At 46.8% G+C, this 18,877-nt stretch overlaps 1 protein-coding gene across 2 annotated transcripts in view; it reads right to left on the reverse strand.

Annotated features, from left to right (window-relative positions):
• narfl (nuclear prelamin A recognition factor-like) overlaps window positions 1-18,877 on the reverse strand; it is a 41,629-nt gene that overhangs the window by 5,300 nt on the left and 17,452 nt on the right. For both annotated transcript variants that reach the window (XM_072480879.1, XM_072480878.1), the window contains 4 exons: window positions 18,627-18,745; window positions 17,345-17,474; window positions 16,558-16,630; window positions 589-726 (listed from right to left, as the gene is read on the reverse strand). In XM_072480879.1, the coding sequence (XP_072336980.1) occupies window positions 589-726; window positions 16,558-16,630; window positions 17,345-17,474; window positions 18,627-18,745 (460 nt within the window). The remainder of the gene's footprint in view (window positions 1-588; window positions 727-16,557; window positions 16,631-17,344; window positions 17,475-18,626; window positions 18,746-18,877) is intronic.

An 18,877-nucleotide genomic window follows, 5' to 3' on the forward strand; every position in this document is an offset into this window, starting at 1 on the left:
TCTTTGTTTTTTGTACTGTGTGCAGTTCTGGTCTCCTTATTTAAGGAAGATGTAAATGCATTGGAAGCGGTTCAGAGGTTTACTGGATTGATACCTGGAATGAGCGGGTTGCCTTATGAGGATAGGTTGGAAAGGCCTGGCTTGTTTTCACTAGTGTCGGGGTAATTTGATTGAAGTGTACAAGATCCTGAAAGATATTGGCACAGTGGATATGGAATGGAGGTTTCCTTTTATGGGCGAGTCTAGAACTAGGGGGCACTATTTTAAAATTAGGGGTCGCCCTTTTATGACAGAGATGAGGAGAATTGTTTTCTTTCAGAGGATTGAGAGACTTTGGAACTCTGCCCCAGAAGGCGGTGGAAGCGGGGTTACTGAATATGTTTAAAAAGGCCACGGTACATAAATTCTTGTTGGACATGGGAATCAAAAGGTTATTGGGGGTAGATAGGGAATCTGGAACTGAACTCAAACAGATCAGCCATGATCTTATTGAATGGCAGTATAGGCTCAAAGGGCCGAGTGGTCTACTTCTGCTCCTACATTGTAAACACGAGAAATAAATATCAGTAAAGAGGTGACACTACCTACCTGAGTGTTTTGTAGGTAATTTCATGTATTTCAATTCCAAAGAGCTCCTTCGCAGCATGCTTGAAAACATGTTCTAGATATCCACCTGAACCCCCACCAGAATGCCCAATCACTTCTGCTTCTGTCCCACTACTGAACCTAAAAGACAAATTGAATTGATATGAATTCCCAAACTCCAAAGATGCAGCATTATTAGTGTTTCAAAAAATTGAAACACTAACTCCCCATTGTGGCCTACCAGACATAGAGATCGGAGTAGAACTTCAAAGAGCATCATCAGCAAAGTTATTTTTAAACAAAATAATTGCTGCCCTTGAATCTATTCAAAAGACATCTGAAAATTATATTTCTTCTCAGTGATCAATACCCCTCCACAGTGCTGTGTTCCACAAATTCAATGATATTGGTGCAGAATAACATACTCTGTCAAAGTTGGTGTTAGCATCTAACTTGTAGCGTTACTATGTGTGGTTATTCACACAAGTAGCACATAAACCATACATAGGTGAGGGGTGGAGGCAAAGGAGCAGGTTAGGTGTACAACATGGCTGCAAACTTAACATGGAAATCCACTTCCACAAAGTAGCAGGAATACATGCAAACACAGCGCCAATTGAACTTGGGTAACTTTTATTATTTAATGTGAGAGGGTTCTAAAATTACTCAAATGTAACCAAACAGTACATAAAAGCCTCTGAAACATTATTGTGTAAACACAGTTAGAATGCATCATTACGCTAATGAAGCTGATCTAGAATAGGAAGGAAGAGCTATATAAACCATTAGGAATTTCTTAAGGTGACCTGGTTCTGGGGCTTCATTTCAGATATTGAAGCTCCTTAAATCCTTAAGAGAACACAAATTATAGCAGATAAAAATGATAGCTGTTAGATGCATGTGACGAACAATCTTTAGCACCCCACATATTGTATTTGGACCCGACTGCAGTTTGCCATTAATGACTGAAACCATTATGATACCTCCAATATTGGAGGTATGTGATAACGGAAGTGCAGTTTTTCATTTTTACATAAGTTCTCAAATCTTGTGACCATCTTAAGCCCAATGGACCAACTTCAATGGATAATTCATAGGTAACAAGACATTTTAAGTCACTTTTTAAAAAAATAAACAATTTTAATGAGGTATTTTTGGCATTACAAACAGCAACAGTATAAAAACAATGTATAAAGAACAATAAACACAGTGCAATCACCGACTCCCATCCCACCAAGACCCACCTAATTGACCCCCTATTCTACGCTACCCTAACCCCCCCCCTGCCTGACGATTAATTCTCCACGAAGAAGTCGATGAATGGTTGCCACCTCCGGGCGAACCCTAACAGTGACCCTCTCAAGGTGAACTTAATCTTCTCTAGGCCGAGAAAGCGCGCCATGTCAGTTAACCAGGTCTCCGACTTCGGGGGCTTTCAGTCCCTCCAAGCTAGCAGTATCCGTCTCTGGGCTGCCAGGAAAGCAAAGGCCAAAACATCTGCCTCTTTCTCCTCCTGGATTCCCAGGTCTTCCAACATCCCGAAAATCGCCACCTCTGGACTCATTGCCACCCTGGTTTTCAATACTCTGGACATGACGTCCGCAAACCCCTGCTAATATCCCCAATGTTTTGGACACGCCCAGAGCACATGGACATGGTTCGCTGGTCCTCCCTCACATTTTACACACCTGTCCTCCACCCCAAAGAATCTACTCACCCGGGCCACTGTCATTTGGGCCTGGTGGACCACGTTGAATTGGATCAAGCTGAGCCTGGCGCATGTTGCAGTCGCGTTGACTCTGCTCAACGCTGTTTTGTTATGCTCTTGACGTAGCATAAGCTGCTTCATTGATGTGCACTCTGACAAATGAAGGTTCAGACTTGGAGATAGCTTTAACACGTTTATTAAACTATTAACAATTCTCCTACTTGGATTCGGCGCTACTGTTAATCCTGCTATAGCTACTCAGACTGGCTAACCAGTCTGCTACAATCCACGAGGTGGGTGTGATGTTCAATCAACCCTGTGTCTGTACTCAGTGTCTCCACTGGAAAGAGACTGAGCATGTGTGATGTGTCCTTTTAATATGGGTTGCTGTAATGCTCTCCTGTGGTAGTGTCACCTCTATGTGTATCGTGAATGCCCATTGGTCGTGTCCTATCTTACTGACCTATTGGTTGACTGTGTGTCATGTCTCTGGTGTTCTCTCTAGTGTCTAGCTAGGTGCAGTGTATGTACATTAACGATTTGTGTACTTAGTGATGTATATCACCACATCACCCCTTTTTTCATGTTACATATTTTCTGTACAGTGTTAAAGAAAATTGAACAAACTAGGTAGATGAGTGAGACTCTGTACAAGTTATGATAACAGTGATCAGTAAACAATAAGTCCAAATCATATGCACGAGTCCAAAGTTCATTAATTATTATGGATGAGTGGCTTTCTTATTTGGTTGGTGAGTTGGTGATGTTGATGGTGGCATTGCATTGTAAACGCCATCAATGTCCCTGTGATGAAGGAACCAAGAAGTGGTCAAATCACTTTGTTGTCGGATTTGGACTCTTTTTTTTCCCGATGCTTGTGGTGGTAATTCATGATGGCATCTGTCCTGAAAGCCAGGTTGCCTGTTGGTAGTGCAGCAAACGTGAATTGGTAAGATGCATAGTCCTGCCATGGCATTGTACTGAGCTGAGCAGTAACCGTGTCCCTCATTTGTAGAGTTGTACCATGTCGTACCAGTTGTAGTTCCATTGGTGTTGTTTTTGCCGTGCTTGTTGTCGACGTTGTTGCCTTTGGTATGCTTCTTGCTATTGTCTTTGATGTTGTTCTTGTGGTGGTTGGTTTTGTTGCCGTGTTTGCTGCGCTCAAGGACCACACTCTGTGGATAATACGAGTCCTTCACACAGTTACTCGTGTCAGCGTCCTTCGTGGCATCTGCTGTTTCCTTGAGCGTGCCGTCACTGAGTTTGCGGCGCTCCCCGTCTGGAGTCATGTCCGGCTTACTTGAATCAGCTTTGGCTTGTCGATGCTCCCCTTCTGGAGTCTGGTCTGTTTCACGTGAGTCAGTTTTGGCTTCTTGATGCAAGGTTCACTTGCATCTTCGGAGGTCTCTTGATGTTCCACGCCGGAGTCATTTTAGGTTCACTTCAATCGTCTGAAGTTTCGTGATGCTCCCTGGCCGGGGTCAAAACAGTCAGGAATGCATTTGCTTGCTGAGAGGCTCGAGCGAGCGAGGTTTGAAGTAACGTGGAGTCACCAGTAGTCTCACTGTGATTGTCGAGTGCCTCTGTACATTCTAGCTGAGGTCTGTCACGTTGCACATCTGGTATGGGAAGTGTGATGCCGTCGTCACTGGTCACACATAGTGGGTAGAGCCTCAGTGTGTTCTTGTCGTTCACTTGAGCTGGGTAGACTGTCAGAGTCTTCTTCTTGTTCACTGGGTGTGGTAAACTGTCATAGTCTGCTTGCTGTACACTTGAGCATGGCAGACTGTCATAGTCTTTCTGTTGTTCATTTGAGCGTGGCAAACTTGAATTGTCTGCTGCTGGTTGCTCAGAGGAGGTTGCTAGACCTTCATCGTCTTGTTCATGCAAGGACTGCGCTTTGGAGTCTTGCAGTGTTCCTTGTGTGGAATCGTGCATTGGTCTCTCTGTGGAAACTGTCATCACTTCTTGTTCATGCAAGGACTGCGCTCTGGAGTCTTGCGTTGCTTCTATCGTGGAGTCTGTCCACGAGCTCACTGTGGAGTCTTTCATCGCTGTGTGTGGAGGCTGGGACCCTTTGTGGTGTGAGGACCACTCTCGGTGTGGAGTCGGGGACCCTTCGCGATGCGTGGACCACTGTGTGTGGCAGCAGGCCGCTCTCGGTGGGCTTGTACCGCTCTCGGTCTCTTGGTGTCAGACCGCAGCATAATCCTGCACTCACGAGTCGGAATGTCATACATGCTGGGCTGAAGATTCCCCAATCCGAAGAACTCATCGTCGGGGTCTTCAATGTACAACACGTCTAGTGGCGGTTCAGATTTGGTACTGGGGTAGCCACCCAAGGTGAAATGTTCTTTTGAGTCGTTGTCTTCTAGGACCATATCATCACGTTTTGTGTGGGAGCTGGCATTGGGCTTGCGATGTGCAAAGAAGAATTCAAGGTCTGAGTCATAGTCTTCAAGAACTGTATCATCGCTTTGGGTGGTGCTTACTGCTTGTTGCAGGGTTCTGCGGAGGTTACATTCAGCTACTGGTCGAATTTCAGGCATTGTGCTGTCGTTCCAAGTGAAAGAATCGGGTTTTACGGCCTTAAATTCTCCCCCCCCCCATGTTTTGGGACATTTCCCCTTTAAGTGGGCATGGTCCGGGGCCTCTTGACGTCACGATGCGCGTGACGTGGTGCGTAGGAAGCGATTGCGCATGCGCAGATCGCTGTTCCTTTACTGGGGGCCTTTTTTGCAATTGCGCATGCGCGGCTTCTCGCGCATGCGCAAACGGACCTTCCCGTTCTGTGCGCTCTTCGCGCAAGTGCAGCTCCTTTTTCCAAGATGGTTGCAATTCAAAACTGCCATTCGTTGCTGCAAGCCTACCTCGCGGTGAGTTTTGGCACCTCTTTTACCTTTTCTTTTTGTATGTTCCTCGCAGAATTCTTGGAATTTGTCCAGGACTGCCTGGAAATCGCTCGTTTTGCCCCTTTGAGTATTTGAAGGTCTGGAAGATTTCAGCTGCTTCTGGACCCGCGATGGTAAGTAGAAGCTTTATTTTCTCTGCATCCGCCACACCATCTAGGTCGGACACTACCAGGTAGATCTCGAATCTCTGCCTGAACCAACAGCAGTTTTCACTGAGATTGCCTTGGTACCTGAGCTGCTGTGGAACCGGAATCCCGAACATCATCTTGCCTGGCTGTTGTTGCTGGTTGTCACTGTTCGCTGAGTTTTAACTATATGGATTGAAACAGTTCACTCCTGGAACCATGTTTTGTTATGCTCTTGACGTAGCATAAGCTGCTTCCTTGATGTGCACTCTGAAAAAGGAAGGTTCAGACTTGGAGATAGCTTTAACACGTTTATTAAACTATTAACAATTCTCCTACTTGGATTCAACGCGCGGAGGAAAGGAGGCCTCCATCAGAGGCCGGCCAGCCGATCGGTGGGCACCGATCGTGGGCCAGACCCCTTTTGAATCCTGCCCCGGTGAAAGAACCCCCCTCGCCCCCCCCCCCCCCCCCCCAGCATTCCCGCGCTGTTCCCGCTGGCAACGGCCAGGTGTGGATGGCGCCGGCGGGAAGCCGTCGTTTTGGGCAGGCCGCTCGGCCCATCCGGGCCGGAGTATAGCAGGTGAAGCGGAGAATCGCCATTTTGGGTGTCCCGGGCGATTCTCCAGCCTGTGCCACGCAGAACTCGACGGGGCCGTTCTCGCCGCTTGGGTGAATCGTGGGAGGGCGTCGGACCAGCGTCACGGGGAAAAATGGCGTGCCAGGCGATTCTCCCAACTGGCGCGGGAGTGGAGAATCGCGCCCCCCCCGTCTTGTCCCCCAGTACAATCTAAAATAGTCCGAGGCCATCCTATTTGTCCTTACACTAGCCTCCGGGGTCTGGTACAACATCCTGACCCAGTCGATAAAGCCTCTACCGAACCCAAATCGTCCCAGCATGTCCCATGGATAGTCCCACTCCACCCGTTCGAACGCCTTTTCCGCATCCATTGCCACAACTACCTCAACCTCCCTACTCTCCGAGGGCATCATGATCACATCGAGCAGCCTTCTTACATTGGCCACCAACTGCCTGCCCTTGACAAACCCGGTTTGATCCACCATAATCACATCCGGCACACAATCTTCAATCCTGGAGGCCAAAATTTTGGCCAGCAACTTGGCATCCACATTAAGCAGGGAGATCGGCCTACGTGACCCGCATAGCTCCGGGTTCTTGTCCCGCTTCAATATCAACGAAATAGTAGCCTGCAGTTCCACCCAGTGTGGGGCATGATCCAAAATAGTGATGGCCGAATACCCAGTGTCCACCACCCCCGCCAGTAAATCCCTGCTCAAAATGAAAAAGTCTATCCGGGAATAAACCTTGTGAACATGTGAATAAAAGAAAACTCCGTCCCCGTCGGCTGCCTAAACCTCCATGGGTCGACCCCCCCCCCCCCCATCTGCTCCATGAACCTTATCAGTTCCTTTGCCTACATTTTAAGTCACTTAACGGACAGGCCCTGCTTTATTTTATTTGAAGGTAGAAGTTCTGCGTTCATTCTGGGTGTTTACGTTCAGCCTGTAGTAAATTTTAAACATTTAGTGAAACGTTAAGGTCATGTCATAAACAGTGAACAGAGCTGAAATTTACTGTAAAGTTAATTTCTGTAGGAGTTTGAACTCCACACAAGGAACTCGTATCAACTACAAACTCACATCGGCACTGCACAAGATTAAAACAAAAAAAAAAAACTGCAGAATTTTAAAAAAAAATTATTACTGCTGGAGGACAGACTATCTTTTCAGATTTATTTTTAGCTGTAGCTGGCTTGTTTACAGGAAGCCTGTAATGCTAATAGCCAAGTGTGGTTCCCATCACGTAGCTGTGCGGAAATTATTCTCATCAATAAAAAACACCAGACAGGTCTGCTGTGATAAACGCAGAGTTTGGCATTTAGGGTCTGCTGTCCCAGCCAAATTCAGTGACTTTTGCTTACAAACTAATTAAGATATCAGCAGTAATAGACCGTGGAAACGTTGCCTTTTGACTCGTAGGCTGCACTGAAAAGAACCTCTGAAAGTATACAAAATTGCTCAGCCTTGGATTGATCGAGTTATTTCTACTGATTTCAATCAACTGTATTGGCTAATAAAAGAATTCTCCCCAACATCAAGAACATTTTAAGCTATAAATAAATATTATGAATAAAATTGACCAAAGTGCAACATACGTGCAAACTTCCCATTTAAGATTGACCTAACATTTTTGCATTCCTTTTGCATGGATATGCGGCAGCAATGGAACGAGTGTGCACGCTTCGGCAAAGTGACTTCCCAAACCCAGCAACCACAAAAGTAGACAGTCTAGTGAAGGCCCTTTCATGCTCAGTAACAGACCAATTTGCATTTATATAGAGCCTTTAATGCAGAAAAATGGCTAAAGGCACTTCGTAGACACATACGCACGCCAATACTGACAAGTCAAAGAAGAGGATTTTCAGATAGGTGACTCAAAACTGACCACTTTTTCAAGCTTCTAAAAGGAGAGGTGGAATGGTTGACAGCTGAAAGCAAGGCCATCAAAAGTGGAATGATTAAAATTGGAGAAATGCAAGGCGGCTGAATTGAAGGAGGACAAATTTTCCAGAGCTCATAGAAATTAAAGATATGGGGGAGCAAGGTGATGTGAGGGATTTGGAAACAAGGATGATAATTTAAAAATAATTGCCAGTGTCAGTGAACAGGGGTGGTAAACACGACTTGGTACAAGTTAGGACCAGGGCAGCAGAGTTTTGGGTGTCTTCTGCTTTAGAGAGTAGAAGGTGGGAGGGCAGGTGGAGACCTTGGAGTAAATGTTCAGAGATCCCTGTAGGTAGCAGGACAGGCTGATAAGGTGGTTAAGGCAGTCTATGGAACCCTTTCTTTTATTTATTTTTCTAAAACGTTTTTATTCAAGATTTTTCCATAATTTTTACAAAACACAATAGAAAATATAATGCAAAGGCAAAACACTATGCCAACAAAACTTAACCCCCTAACCAACTAAGAATAAACAAAAACAAAGCAACGTAGGGGGGGTCTTGCACAAGTTGAGCCTGTGCAAGACCCCCCAGCTCTTGGCCACCTGGATGCCAAATACCAAAAGCTCCTCTCCACCATCTTGAGCGGTGGCTCCCCGAACCTCTTTTCCTGGCTCCTCGCATGCACCACAAAAAACTCGCTTTTTCCCACGTTTAACTTGTATCCCGAAAAGTCTCCAAAATCCCCAAGAACCTGCATGGCCTCCCCCATCCCCTCCACCGGATCCGCAATATACAGAAGCAGGTCATCCGCATACAGCGAAACACGGTGCTCCTCCCCCACCCCCGAACCAACCCCCTCCAGTTTCTGGACTCCCTCAACGCCATGGCCAGAGGCTCAATCGCCAAGGCAAACAGCAAGGTGGGGGGGACAAAGGGCACCCCTGCCTCGTTCCACGATATAACCTAAAGTGCCCTGACCGCAGCCGGTTCGTCGAAACACTCGCTACCGGGGCCTGGTACAACAATTTGACCCACCCTATCAATTCCTCCCCAAATCCAAATCTGCATAACACCTCCCAGAGGTACTCCCACGTCACCCGGTCGAAGGCCTTCTCCGCGTCCATTGCTACTACCACTTCTGCGTCCCCACCCTCCGAAGGCATCATGATCACATTCAGGAGCCTCCGCACATTCGTATTCAGCTGCCTGCCCTTCACAAACCCCGTCTGATCCTCATGAATCACTCCTGGGACACAATCCTCAATCCTAGTGGCCAAGATCTTGGCCAACAGCTTGGCATCCACATTCAGGAGTAAAATCGGCCTACAGGAGCCGCATTGCAGCGGGTCCTTATCACGCTTGAGGATAAGCGAGATCAGAGCCTGCGACATCGTCAGAGGAAGGGCCCAACACCTCCGAGAATTTCCTATAGAACTCTACGGGGAACCCATCCGGCCCCAGGGACTTGCCCGCCTGCATACTCCCCAACTCCTTAACTAGCTCCTCCATCCCAATCGCAGCCCCCAGTCCCTCTATCCGCCCTTCCTCCACCTTTGGGAACCTCAGTTGGTCCAGGAACTGCCTCATTCCCTCCCCTCCCTCCGGGGGTTCTGACTCATACAGTTTACCACAGAAGTCCTTAAAGACCTCATTTATTTTAGCTGGACTCGCACCGTGTTCCCCCCCCATCTCTAATTCCCCCAATCTCCCTAGTCGCCTCCCTCTTCCGCAACAGATGCGCCAGCATCTGACTTGCCTTCTCCCTATACTTATACACTGCTCCCTGTACCTTCCTCAACTGGGCCTCAGCCTTCCCCATGCTTAGCAAGTCAAACTCAGTTTGGAGGCTCCGACGCTCCTTCAGCAGCCCCTCCTTGGGTGATTCCGCATATCTCCTATCTACGCTCAGTATCTCCCCCACCAATCTCTCCCTCCATCCTCTCCCTCTTTTCCCTGTGGGCCCTGATTGAGATCAACTCCCTCCTGACCACTGCCTTCAGCGCCTCCCAGACCACACTCACCGACACCTCCCCATTATCATTGGCCTCCACATATCTTTGGATGCACCTCCGGATCCACCCACAGACCTCCTCGTCCGCCAATCGCCCCACGTCCATTCGCCACAGCATTCACTCTCCTCCCCCAATCCCAACTCCACCCAGTGCGGGGCATGGTCCGAGATCGCAATGGCCGAATACTCTGTCCCCTCCACCCTCGAGATCAGCACCCTGCTTAGCACAAAATAAAATCTATCCGCGGGTAAGCCTGGTGTACACGGGAGAAGGAAAACTCCATCGCCCTTGGCCTGGCAAATCTCCACGGATCCACTTCCCCCATCTGGTCCATGAACCCCCTCATGACCTTGGCCGCTGCCGGCCGCTTACCCGACATCGACCTAGATCGGTCCAGAGTTGGGTCCAGGACCATATTGAAGTTTCCCCCCCCCCCCATTACCAAACTACATGACTCCAGATCCGGAATCCGACTCAGCATCCGCTTCATGAACCCTGCAACATCCCAGTTTGGAGCATACAAATTCACTAGCACCACCCGGGCCCCCTGCAGCCTGCCACTCACCAGAACATAACGACCCCCCTTATCCGCCACAATACCCACCGCCTCAAATGCCACCCGCTTACTCACCAAGATTGTACTTCGCACCCAGCCCGAGTGAAAAACCTGCCCCACCCATCCCTTCCTCAGCCTGGTTTGATCCGCGATCTTCAGGTGTGTTTCCTGTAGCATGGCTACGTCAGCCCCTTTAAGTGTGAGAACACCCAGGCCCTCTTGACCGGCGCATTCAGGCCTCTTACGTTCCACGTGACAAGCCGGATCGGGGGGGGGGGTGCTACCCGCTCTCTCTCTCTTCCCCCCCCCCCCCCGCCGACTAGCCATCTCCTATTTTAGGCCAGCCGCGTGCTTGCGCCTCCCGCACCCTCCAATTCCCCCAGGCGGAGGCTCCCCGCCCCGACTCTCTCTCTTACCATCGATTCCCCCTCAATCAGCACAGCAGCAACCCAATTCTCTCTCTCTCTCTCTTTCCCCCCCCCCCAAAACCCTCCCTCCCCCGACCAAGCAACTGCTTAACCCTCTTACACCCCCCATTGCACTCCCGCAAGTCAACTGACTCCGGCCGCTCCTGCCTCTGCCTCCAATCCCCCTTTGGATTCCCCATCCAAATCTCCAGCCCCCCCCCCCCCACCTACCTAAGTGGGGTAAAGAGAGTCCTCCCCCCATATAAACCAATGCGGACATCAAACACAGTACCGCCCCCCGCTTCGGGTACCGCCCCCACCATTTCGCTGGAAAAAGCCACGCTCCCTGCCTGGGCCGACCCCACCCCACCCCCTATGACGCAGCTCCTCCCAACTGTGATCTCGCCCCAATCCCCGAGGGGCCCCAGGCCGCCCAGACCCAAGAAAACATGGGGAAAAACCCCACCCAAACATCGCCCCATCTCCCTCACCAATAACCCCCATAACATACTGCAAACCATTAGTTGGAGTCCAACTTCACATATTTGGATGAAAGTCCACGCCTCCTCCGGCGTATCAAAATAGTGGTGTCGGTCCTGGTATGTGACCCACAGCCTCGCCGGCTGTAACAGCCCGAACTTCACCCCGTTCCCGTGGAGGACCGCCTTGGCCCGATTGAATCCTGCACGCTTCTTGGCCAGTTCTGCACTCCAGCCCTGGTAAATCCGGATCTCGGTGTTCTCCCACCTGCTGCTCCTCTCCTTCTTCGCCTATCGCAGGACACTCTCCGTCGGTGAAGCGGTGGAACCTTACCACCATAGCCCTCGGCGGCTCTTTCGCCCTTGGCCTCCTGGCCAGGACTCTGTGCGCCCCATCCAGCTCCAGGGGCCTCGGGAAGGCCTCAACGCCCATCAGCCTACTCAGCATCGTGGCCACATATGCCCCAGCATCCGACCCCTCCACGCCTTCAGGGAGACCCAGAATCCACAGGTTCTGCCTCCTTGACCTATTCTCCAGGTCCTCCAGATTCTCCTGCCATTTTTTTGTGCAGCGCCTCGTGCGCTTCCATTCTGACCGACAGGCCCAGAATCTCGTCCTCATTCTCAGTGGCCTTCTGCTGCAGCTCCTTGATCGCCGTCCCCTGCATCTTCTGGGTCTCCACCAACCTTTCGATCGACACCTTCATAGGGGCCAACATCTCCGCCTTCAAGTCCGCAAAGCAGCTTCTCAAAAACTCCTGCTGCTCCAGAGACCATTGGGCCCACACTGCCTGATCACCGCCTGCCGCCATCTTGTTTTTTCGCGCCCGTTCTCCTCTCTTCTCTAAAGCCATTTTTTTGACCGCTCCGCTCCTGGTCCACTCCACACAGTGCTGGGGGACCCTCACTGTTTCCTTCCCACACCGGGAATCGTCGTCCAAATGCCACTGTAGCTCCTCAAAAGGGCCCAAAAGTCCGTTATCGGCGGGAACTGCCGACCGTGCGACCTACCAAGGCATATCCGCAACCGGAAGTCTGAACCCTTTCTTTTATTAACCAAAGGCACAGAATCTAAGAGCATGGAGGTTATGCTGGAATTGTTAGTTAGACCATCATTCAAGTACTGTGTGCAGTTCTGGCCTCCTCACTACAGAAAGGATGTAATTGCATTAGAGAGAGTAGAGGAGATTTATGAGGATGTTGCCAGGACTGGAAAACTGCAGCTAAAAAGGAAAGATTGGATAAGCTGGGGTTGTTCTCCTCAGAATAGAGGAGCCAGAGAAGAGATTTGAAAAATAGTGTAATGAGGAGTCTTGATACAGTGGATGGCGAAGATTTAATGTGATTGGTAGAAAGTTTCGAGGAGAGATGAGGAAAACGTTTTTTACCCAGCGGGTGATGGAAGTCTGGACTAGCTGCCTGAAAGGATAGGAGAGACAGAAACTCCCATTCCATTTAAAAAGGTGTCTGGATGTGCATCTCAAGTTCTAGGATCTCAAATGCTAGGTAGTTGGATTAGGCTGGGTGGCTTGTGTTTCAGCTGGCGCAGACACAATAGCCAAGCTCCTCGGTGCTGTAAACTTTCTATGATTGTATGTTAGAATAGCCAACTCTAGGAGGTAAAGATGAACTGAGGCAGTGGCGGAGTGGATAATGTTATGGATCGGGAAATAGATATTCTGAATGATGGCATAGATATTGGTCAGAAGCTCATCAGAGTCAAGTTTGACACCACGGTTCTTGTGAGCAGTCTGATTCAGAATCAGGTTCAGTAAGGGATGAAATTTAGCTCCACCCAATATTTTGTTGCGAGAAAATTTCTGCTCATTCAATTTTATTTTTTGGTTGACCCCTGCGATGCACGTCTCTGGTAAGACCAGCATTTAAGTCCCATTCCTATTTGCTCAGGAGAAATTGTTGGTGAGCCACTTTCTTGAACCAATGCAATCCATGTGATGTAGGTACATCCAGTGTTGATAGAATGTTCCAGGATTTAGACACAGTAACAGTAAAGGAACAATAATATATTTCCAAGTCAAGATGGCGTGCGACTTGGGAGGGGAAGTTTCAGGCGGTGGTGTTCCTCTGCAGCTCCTGCCCTTCTAGGTGGTAGAGGTTGCGTGATTAGAAGGTGTTGTCAAAGGAGCCTTGGCGAGTTACTACAATGCATCTTGTAAATGGCACACACTGCTGCCACTACGCTTTGGTGAGGGAGTGAATAGTTAAGCAGGTGGATAGGTTGCAATTAAGCAGGCTGCTTTATCTTGGATGGAAGGGAAACTGTTGGAAAATCTCAGCACGTCTGGCAGCATCTGTAGGGAGAGAAAAGAGCTAACTTTCAGAGTCCGATGACTCTCTTTCATTTCAGATTCCAGCATCCGCAGTAATTTGCTTTTATCCTGGATGGTACTATCAAGGGTTGCTGGAGTTGCACTGATCCTGGCAAGTGGAGAGTATTCCATCACACTCCTGATTTGTGCCTTGTCGATGGTGGACAGGCTCTGGGGAGTCAGGAAGTGAATTGTTCACTGCAGTATTCACAGCCTCTGTCTTGCTCTTGTAGCCATTGTATTTTTACAGATAGTCCAGTTCAGTTTTGATCAATGTTAAACCTCAGGCTGTTGATGGTGGGAGATTTAGTTATGGTAATGCCACTGAATGCCATGGGAAGATGGTTAGATTTGCTCTTGTTGAAGATGGTCATTGCCTGGTACATGTTTAGCATGAGTGTTTCTTGCCACTTCTCAGCCCAAGCATGAATATTGTTCAGATCTTGTGGATATAGACTACTTCAGTATCAGATGAGTGGTAAATGGTACTAAAAACCATGCAATCATCAGGGAACATCCCCACTTCTGACCTTATGATGGATGGAAGGTCATTGATGAAGCAGCTGAAGATGGCTGGGCCCAGGACACTACCCGGAGGAACTCCTACAGTGATGTCATGGAACAGAGATGATTGACCTCCAACAACCATATCCATCTTCCTTTGTGAGAAATACAACTCCACCGTGGAGTATTTTCCTCCAATTACCATTCACTCCAGTTCTGGTGAGGTTCCTTGATGCCACATTCAGTCAAATGCTGCTTTAATGTCATGGTCAGTCACTTTCACCTCACTTCTGGAGTTCAGCTCCTTTGTCAATATTAAGGCTGTAATGAGGACTGGAGCTAAGTGGCCCAGGCGGCACACTGACTGAATCAGTGAGCAGGTTGCTGCTCAGCAAGTGCAGTTTGATAGCACTGTCAATGACACCTTCGATCACTTTGTTGATGACAAGAGAGTCAAGTGTTAGGGTAATAATCAGTTGGATGAGATTTGTCGTGATTTTTGCAGACAGAACATACCTGCGTAATTTTGCACATTGACAGGCAGATGCCAGTGTTGTAGCTGTACAGTTTGGCTAGGGACACAGCTAGTTGTGGAGCACAGGTTTTCAGTGCTACAGCCGGGGGATGTTGTCAGGGTCCAGTTGTCGATTTAAAGTCAGTGAAGGGGTCAAACCTTTGATAATAGCTGTGCTGCAGGTGTAGCTCGATGAGCTTTTCATGCATTTAGAAATGGAATGTTGTTGAGCATTTTTCGATTTGAGACAGATGTGTCCCATCATGTTCAATGTTAAGTCTATTTGACTTTCCAAAACGAAAAAAAAAACCTGCATTTGGTGTTTGTAGGACAAAGACAAAACATTCTTGGCTTCTGTTGTTAGATGTCTAGAGATTTTGGTATCTGCAATGAGGCTGTTTGCAGCTTCCTGAAGTTAATGACGTGTAACAGACTGCCACTAGTGCGCTTTTCCAACTCATCTTGTTGGGGAACTCGGGAGTTCTGGGTGCAGCATCTCACGATATAATTTGGTTCTTTTCTTTCTGCTGCAAGTGGTGCGTGTGAAGGAATGTTAAGGTGGAAACTGCTTTAAATAGTCCAAAAGCAGATTGCGCACAATACCAGAGACGGGTGAGCATTTCAGACTGGCAGTAGTTCAAAGTGGTTTGACCTGAATTCAGCAATGCAATCCTGATTTGTTGTTTTTCGCTTTGAATATTATTTCATGGGTACTATCCACAGGTGTGGAATAACCTGATCATTGCAAGATATTAATAACGTCATAAGCAAAATAAAAACTGAATCACAGCAGCAGAGAACGGTTACAGCACAGAGGCCATTCAGTCCATCATGTCTATCATGATCAAGTGTGAACCGCTGCAGCAGGTAGTATTTTAGACTAAGAGAACTGCACATTTTTATTCAGTAAAGGATTACGAATTGAATCATTTAATCATCTGCAAGAAAGGTTTCACAATTCCGGCACCAAAAATGCGGAAATATAAAAATACAATTTTTTAAAAATTCAGCTCCTTGGTTGGGTCTACTGTTACCATAGAGTCCCTACAATGCAGAAGGAGGCCTTTCATCCCATTGAGTCTGCACTGGCCTTTGAAAAAGCACTCCACCGTATCCCAACAACCTCTTCCTAACCTACAAATCCCTAGGCACTAAGGGGCAATTGATCATGTCCAATCTATTCTACCTAACTTGCACATCTTTGGTCTGTGGGAGGAAACCAGAGCACCCGGAGGAAACCCACACAGACACAGGGAGAACGTACAAACTCCACACAGTCACCCAAAGCCAGAATTGAACCTGGGTCCCTGGTACTGTGATGCAGCAGTGCTAACCACTGTGCCAACATGCCACCCATTGTTTATGCCGATAAAAGGTTGAGCAGACTGTACCCTTCAGTTCCAATCCCTCATGGGCTTACTTCATTTCCTAGACAGGACTGACGCAATAACAGGCTTGCGTTATTTTCTTATCAGGCACAGCAAGTGCTCTGAAGTTAGGGAGTGGAAATTTGGGTCCCTCCAGATTAGGAGATTTTTTTTTAACTGTAAGAATAAAAGCAGCAACCATTGCAAGAAAGAGTTCTGTATGAAATAATTTTAGGTAATAATTTTAGATTAAGGATATGGATTCAGTGCAACGCAACCAGTATGGAAGCTTTCATTGCTGCGTTGTGACTGTTTACATTACATGTTGAGGAAACTGCGTGCTTCCTGGAATTAATGACGCCTGAACTCCTGCATTATTACAGTGAAGCGCCCAGATGGGGAGATGGATACTAAAGGAAAGGGAGTATGCTTTCAAAATACTGTAAAGAGCTAAATTACACAATCCTTTGAATGAATTCTAGATAACGATCAAGGATTCGCTCATTTGACAAGAAATGTTTTCTTTTAAAATAAACATTATGTTTAAGTGAGCCATTGATCACAACCTAAACTCAGACTTTTTGACTTACAGCGAATCCAGTGGTACTGGGTCCACATTCGTTAAGGAAAGACCCTCCTGTTCCAACATTTTCAACACTTCACCTTTAAAACAGAGATTCCATCATCAGTATATCGCAAAGCAGATCTTTAAAACAAGCAAACGACAACCTGAACAAGAATGGAGCCGTCTCTGTGAAACCAATCGCAAATTTGAATCATTTCAATAATGAGGAATAACTGGAATTCCTGACAATGATTTCTGGAGTGCAAACTTATTTGTAAGTCACATTACCATCACAACAGGCCAAGAATCTCCAGAAGCAACACCAAGCAGCTAACTCATAAGCTAGATCATCATCATGTGAAGATACTAATGAGACCATACTAGCCATGATACATATAACAGCTTAAGGTTTTGAGTCGAAAGTGCTATGCAATGCTATTGATGCCACTGCGGTAACCAGAGCAATGTAATAAACTTCATGCATTTCTCCATAAAAGTTGCTTGATAAAATTCCACCACCAGGAGTCTACTGAAAACATACACCCCAATAGAATAGAATAGCAGAATGATTTGTAAATAGTTCACAAACGTACAGGTGTGTGACTTATATGCAAGTTTGACTTTTAGTCAAAATGTTTCGATTTTTTGACAAACAATTCAGCCAATTTGGTTTGACCCCAAGGAATAGCTTTACAGACTGAGTACAAGCCGGAGTGAAAAGGGCGAGGGTGTAACAATATAATACAGGCAGGCAGAGAATGACAGCAGCATCATATCGGTTAACAGGTATCCTTGCTTCAAGCCTTTCTCACCTGAAGTAATTACACAGTCCACATCTCTTGTGTGGTATTCTTCACTGAAGAAGTCTTCCCTTGAAGCCTCTAATTTTTTATCATAACATGGCATCACTGTTACGTGGTATATCTGATCTGGTGTTATATTCTATGAGGAAAGCAGAATACATCATACTCTTTCTTTGTCCTCCTGCACAAGCATTTGAACATTTACACTCTACAACTAATTCTCACCTAACAAAGAAAAATACCAACTTTGAAACAATATTTTTGAAATGAGTATAGAAGAGGATGTCAATCAACTCTTCAACCCTACTCTGCCAGGTAATTAGATTACGGCGAGATCTCTACATCCATTCTATATCCTTACCCAGACTACTCCCTCATTTTTGTTTTTGGAGTGCACAGCCAATTTAAGTGCATGGCCTCTTTAAATTACTTGGTGTGAACGTACAACAACTTAAATGCATGTTAAGATTTAGGAGCACCCAGTCTTCTGAAAGAGTTGCAGACTTCTACTAACCTGCGTGAAAATGTACTTCCTGATTGGATTCCTCACCGTCTAGCTTAAGACTTCTTCTGGATACCCCCATTTCCCCACCCAAAGAAATCAGTTTCTCTGTGTCTGCCCGACAAAATCCCTTTATATTGTCAAGGCCTCAATGACATCACACCTCAATCTTGTAACCTTGAGCTAAAGCAAAAAGTGCCAACTTCAAAGCTCTATTTTCAGAGATGAGCCATAGTACAGGCGATTCCAGGTTATGAGCATTGCCATGCAGTAGCCTGAACAAATCGCAGTCATATCATCCCACTTAAACTCTCCAAAAATACATCAACTCCTCCTGGATAAGGCACAACATTATGTGGTAGGCTTTAAACAGCACATAATAGTCATGCAAGACTTGCAAACAAAATATTGAATCTATTGGAGCAAGAGCACTCATCTAAATTTCATCACACATCCAAGATTGGAATTAACGTTTTCAACAAGCTCAGTGACGTATCATTTACTGACAGATCTTTTGAATTGAGGAAACTATGCTACACACCAATGATCTTCCCATCTGTGCACGTGAAAGAGATTTTAGCACACGTTACAGCAGTGAAGTAGGGAAAGCTAGAGAAAATCCACCAGCCCCAATGAGCACAATAATTACAATGGTTTAAGTGTGGTTGCTTTCTTTCAATCTACCCTAGCATCTATCAGGAGAATCTGAAGTTTGTCACGTCAGTTTAAATTCCGTGCTGTAACAATACAGGTTTTCATGGATGTGAAAATAATTATATTGTCACTTACCTGCCGCTGTGCAAAGTAGTCCTTGACTAAAGAGCCCATCACCTGCTGTGGGGATTTGGTTGTGCTGATATAGGGAATAATGTAACTGCCGTGGGTTTTCTCAGCATAACAGATCCAACCTGAAAGTCAGATGTTGGAACATTACAAGAAATAAATATTCCCATGTAATTTCACTAGATCATGTTTAACAATCACTGCACTTGAAAAGCAGTTTCATGCGAAGAATATTTAGGAGGGTATTATTATAATCA

The sequence above is a fragment of the Scyliorhinus torazame genome, chromosome 17 (genome assembly GCF_047496885.1).
Source record: "Scyliorhinus torazame isolate Kashiwa2021f chromosome 17, sScyTor2.1, whole genome shotgun sequence".
In the NCBI taxonomy this organism is placed as follows: domain Eukaryota; kingdom Metazoa; phylum Chordata; class Chondrichthyes; order Carcharhiniformes; family Scyliorhinidae; genus Scyliorhinus; species Scyliorhinus torazame.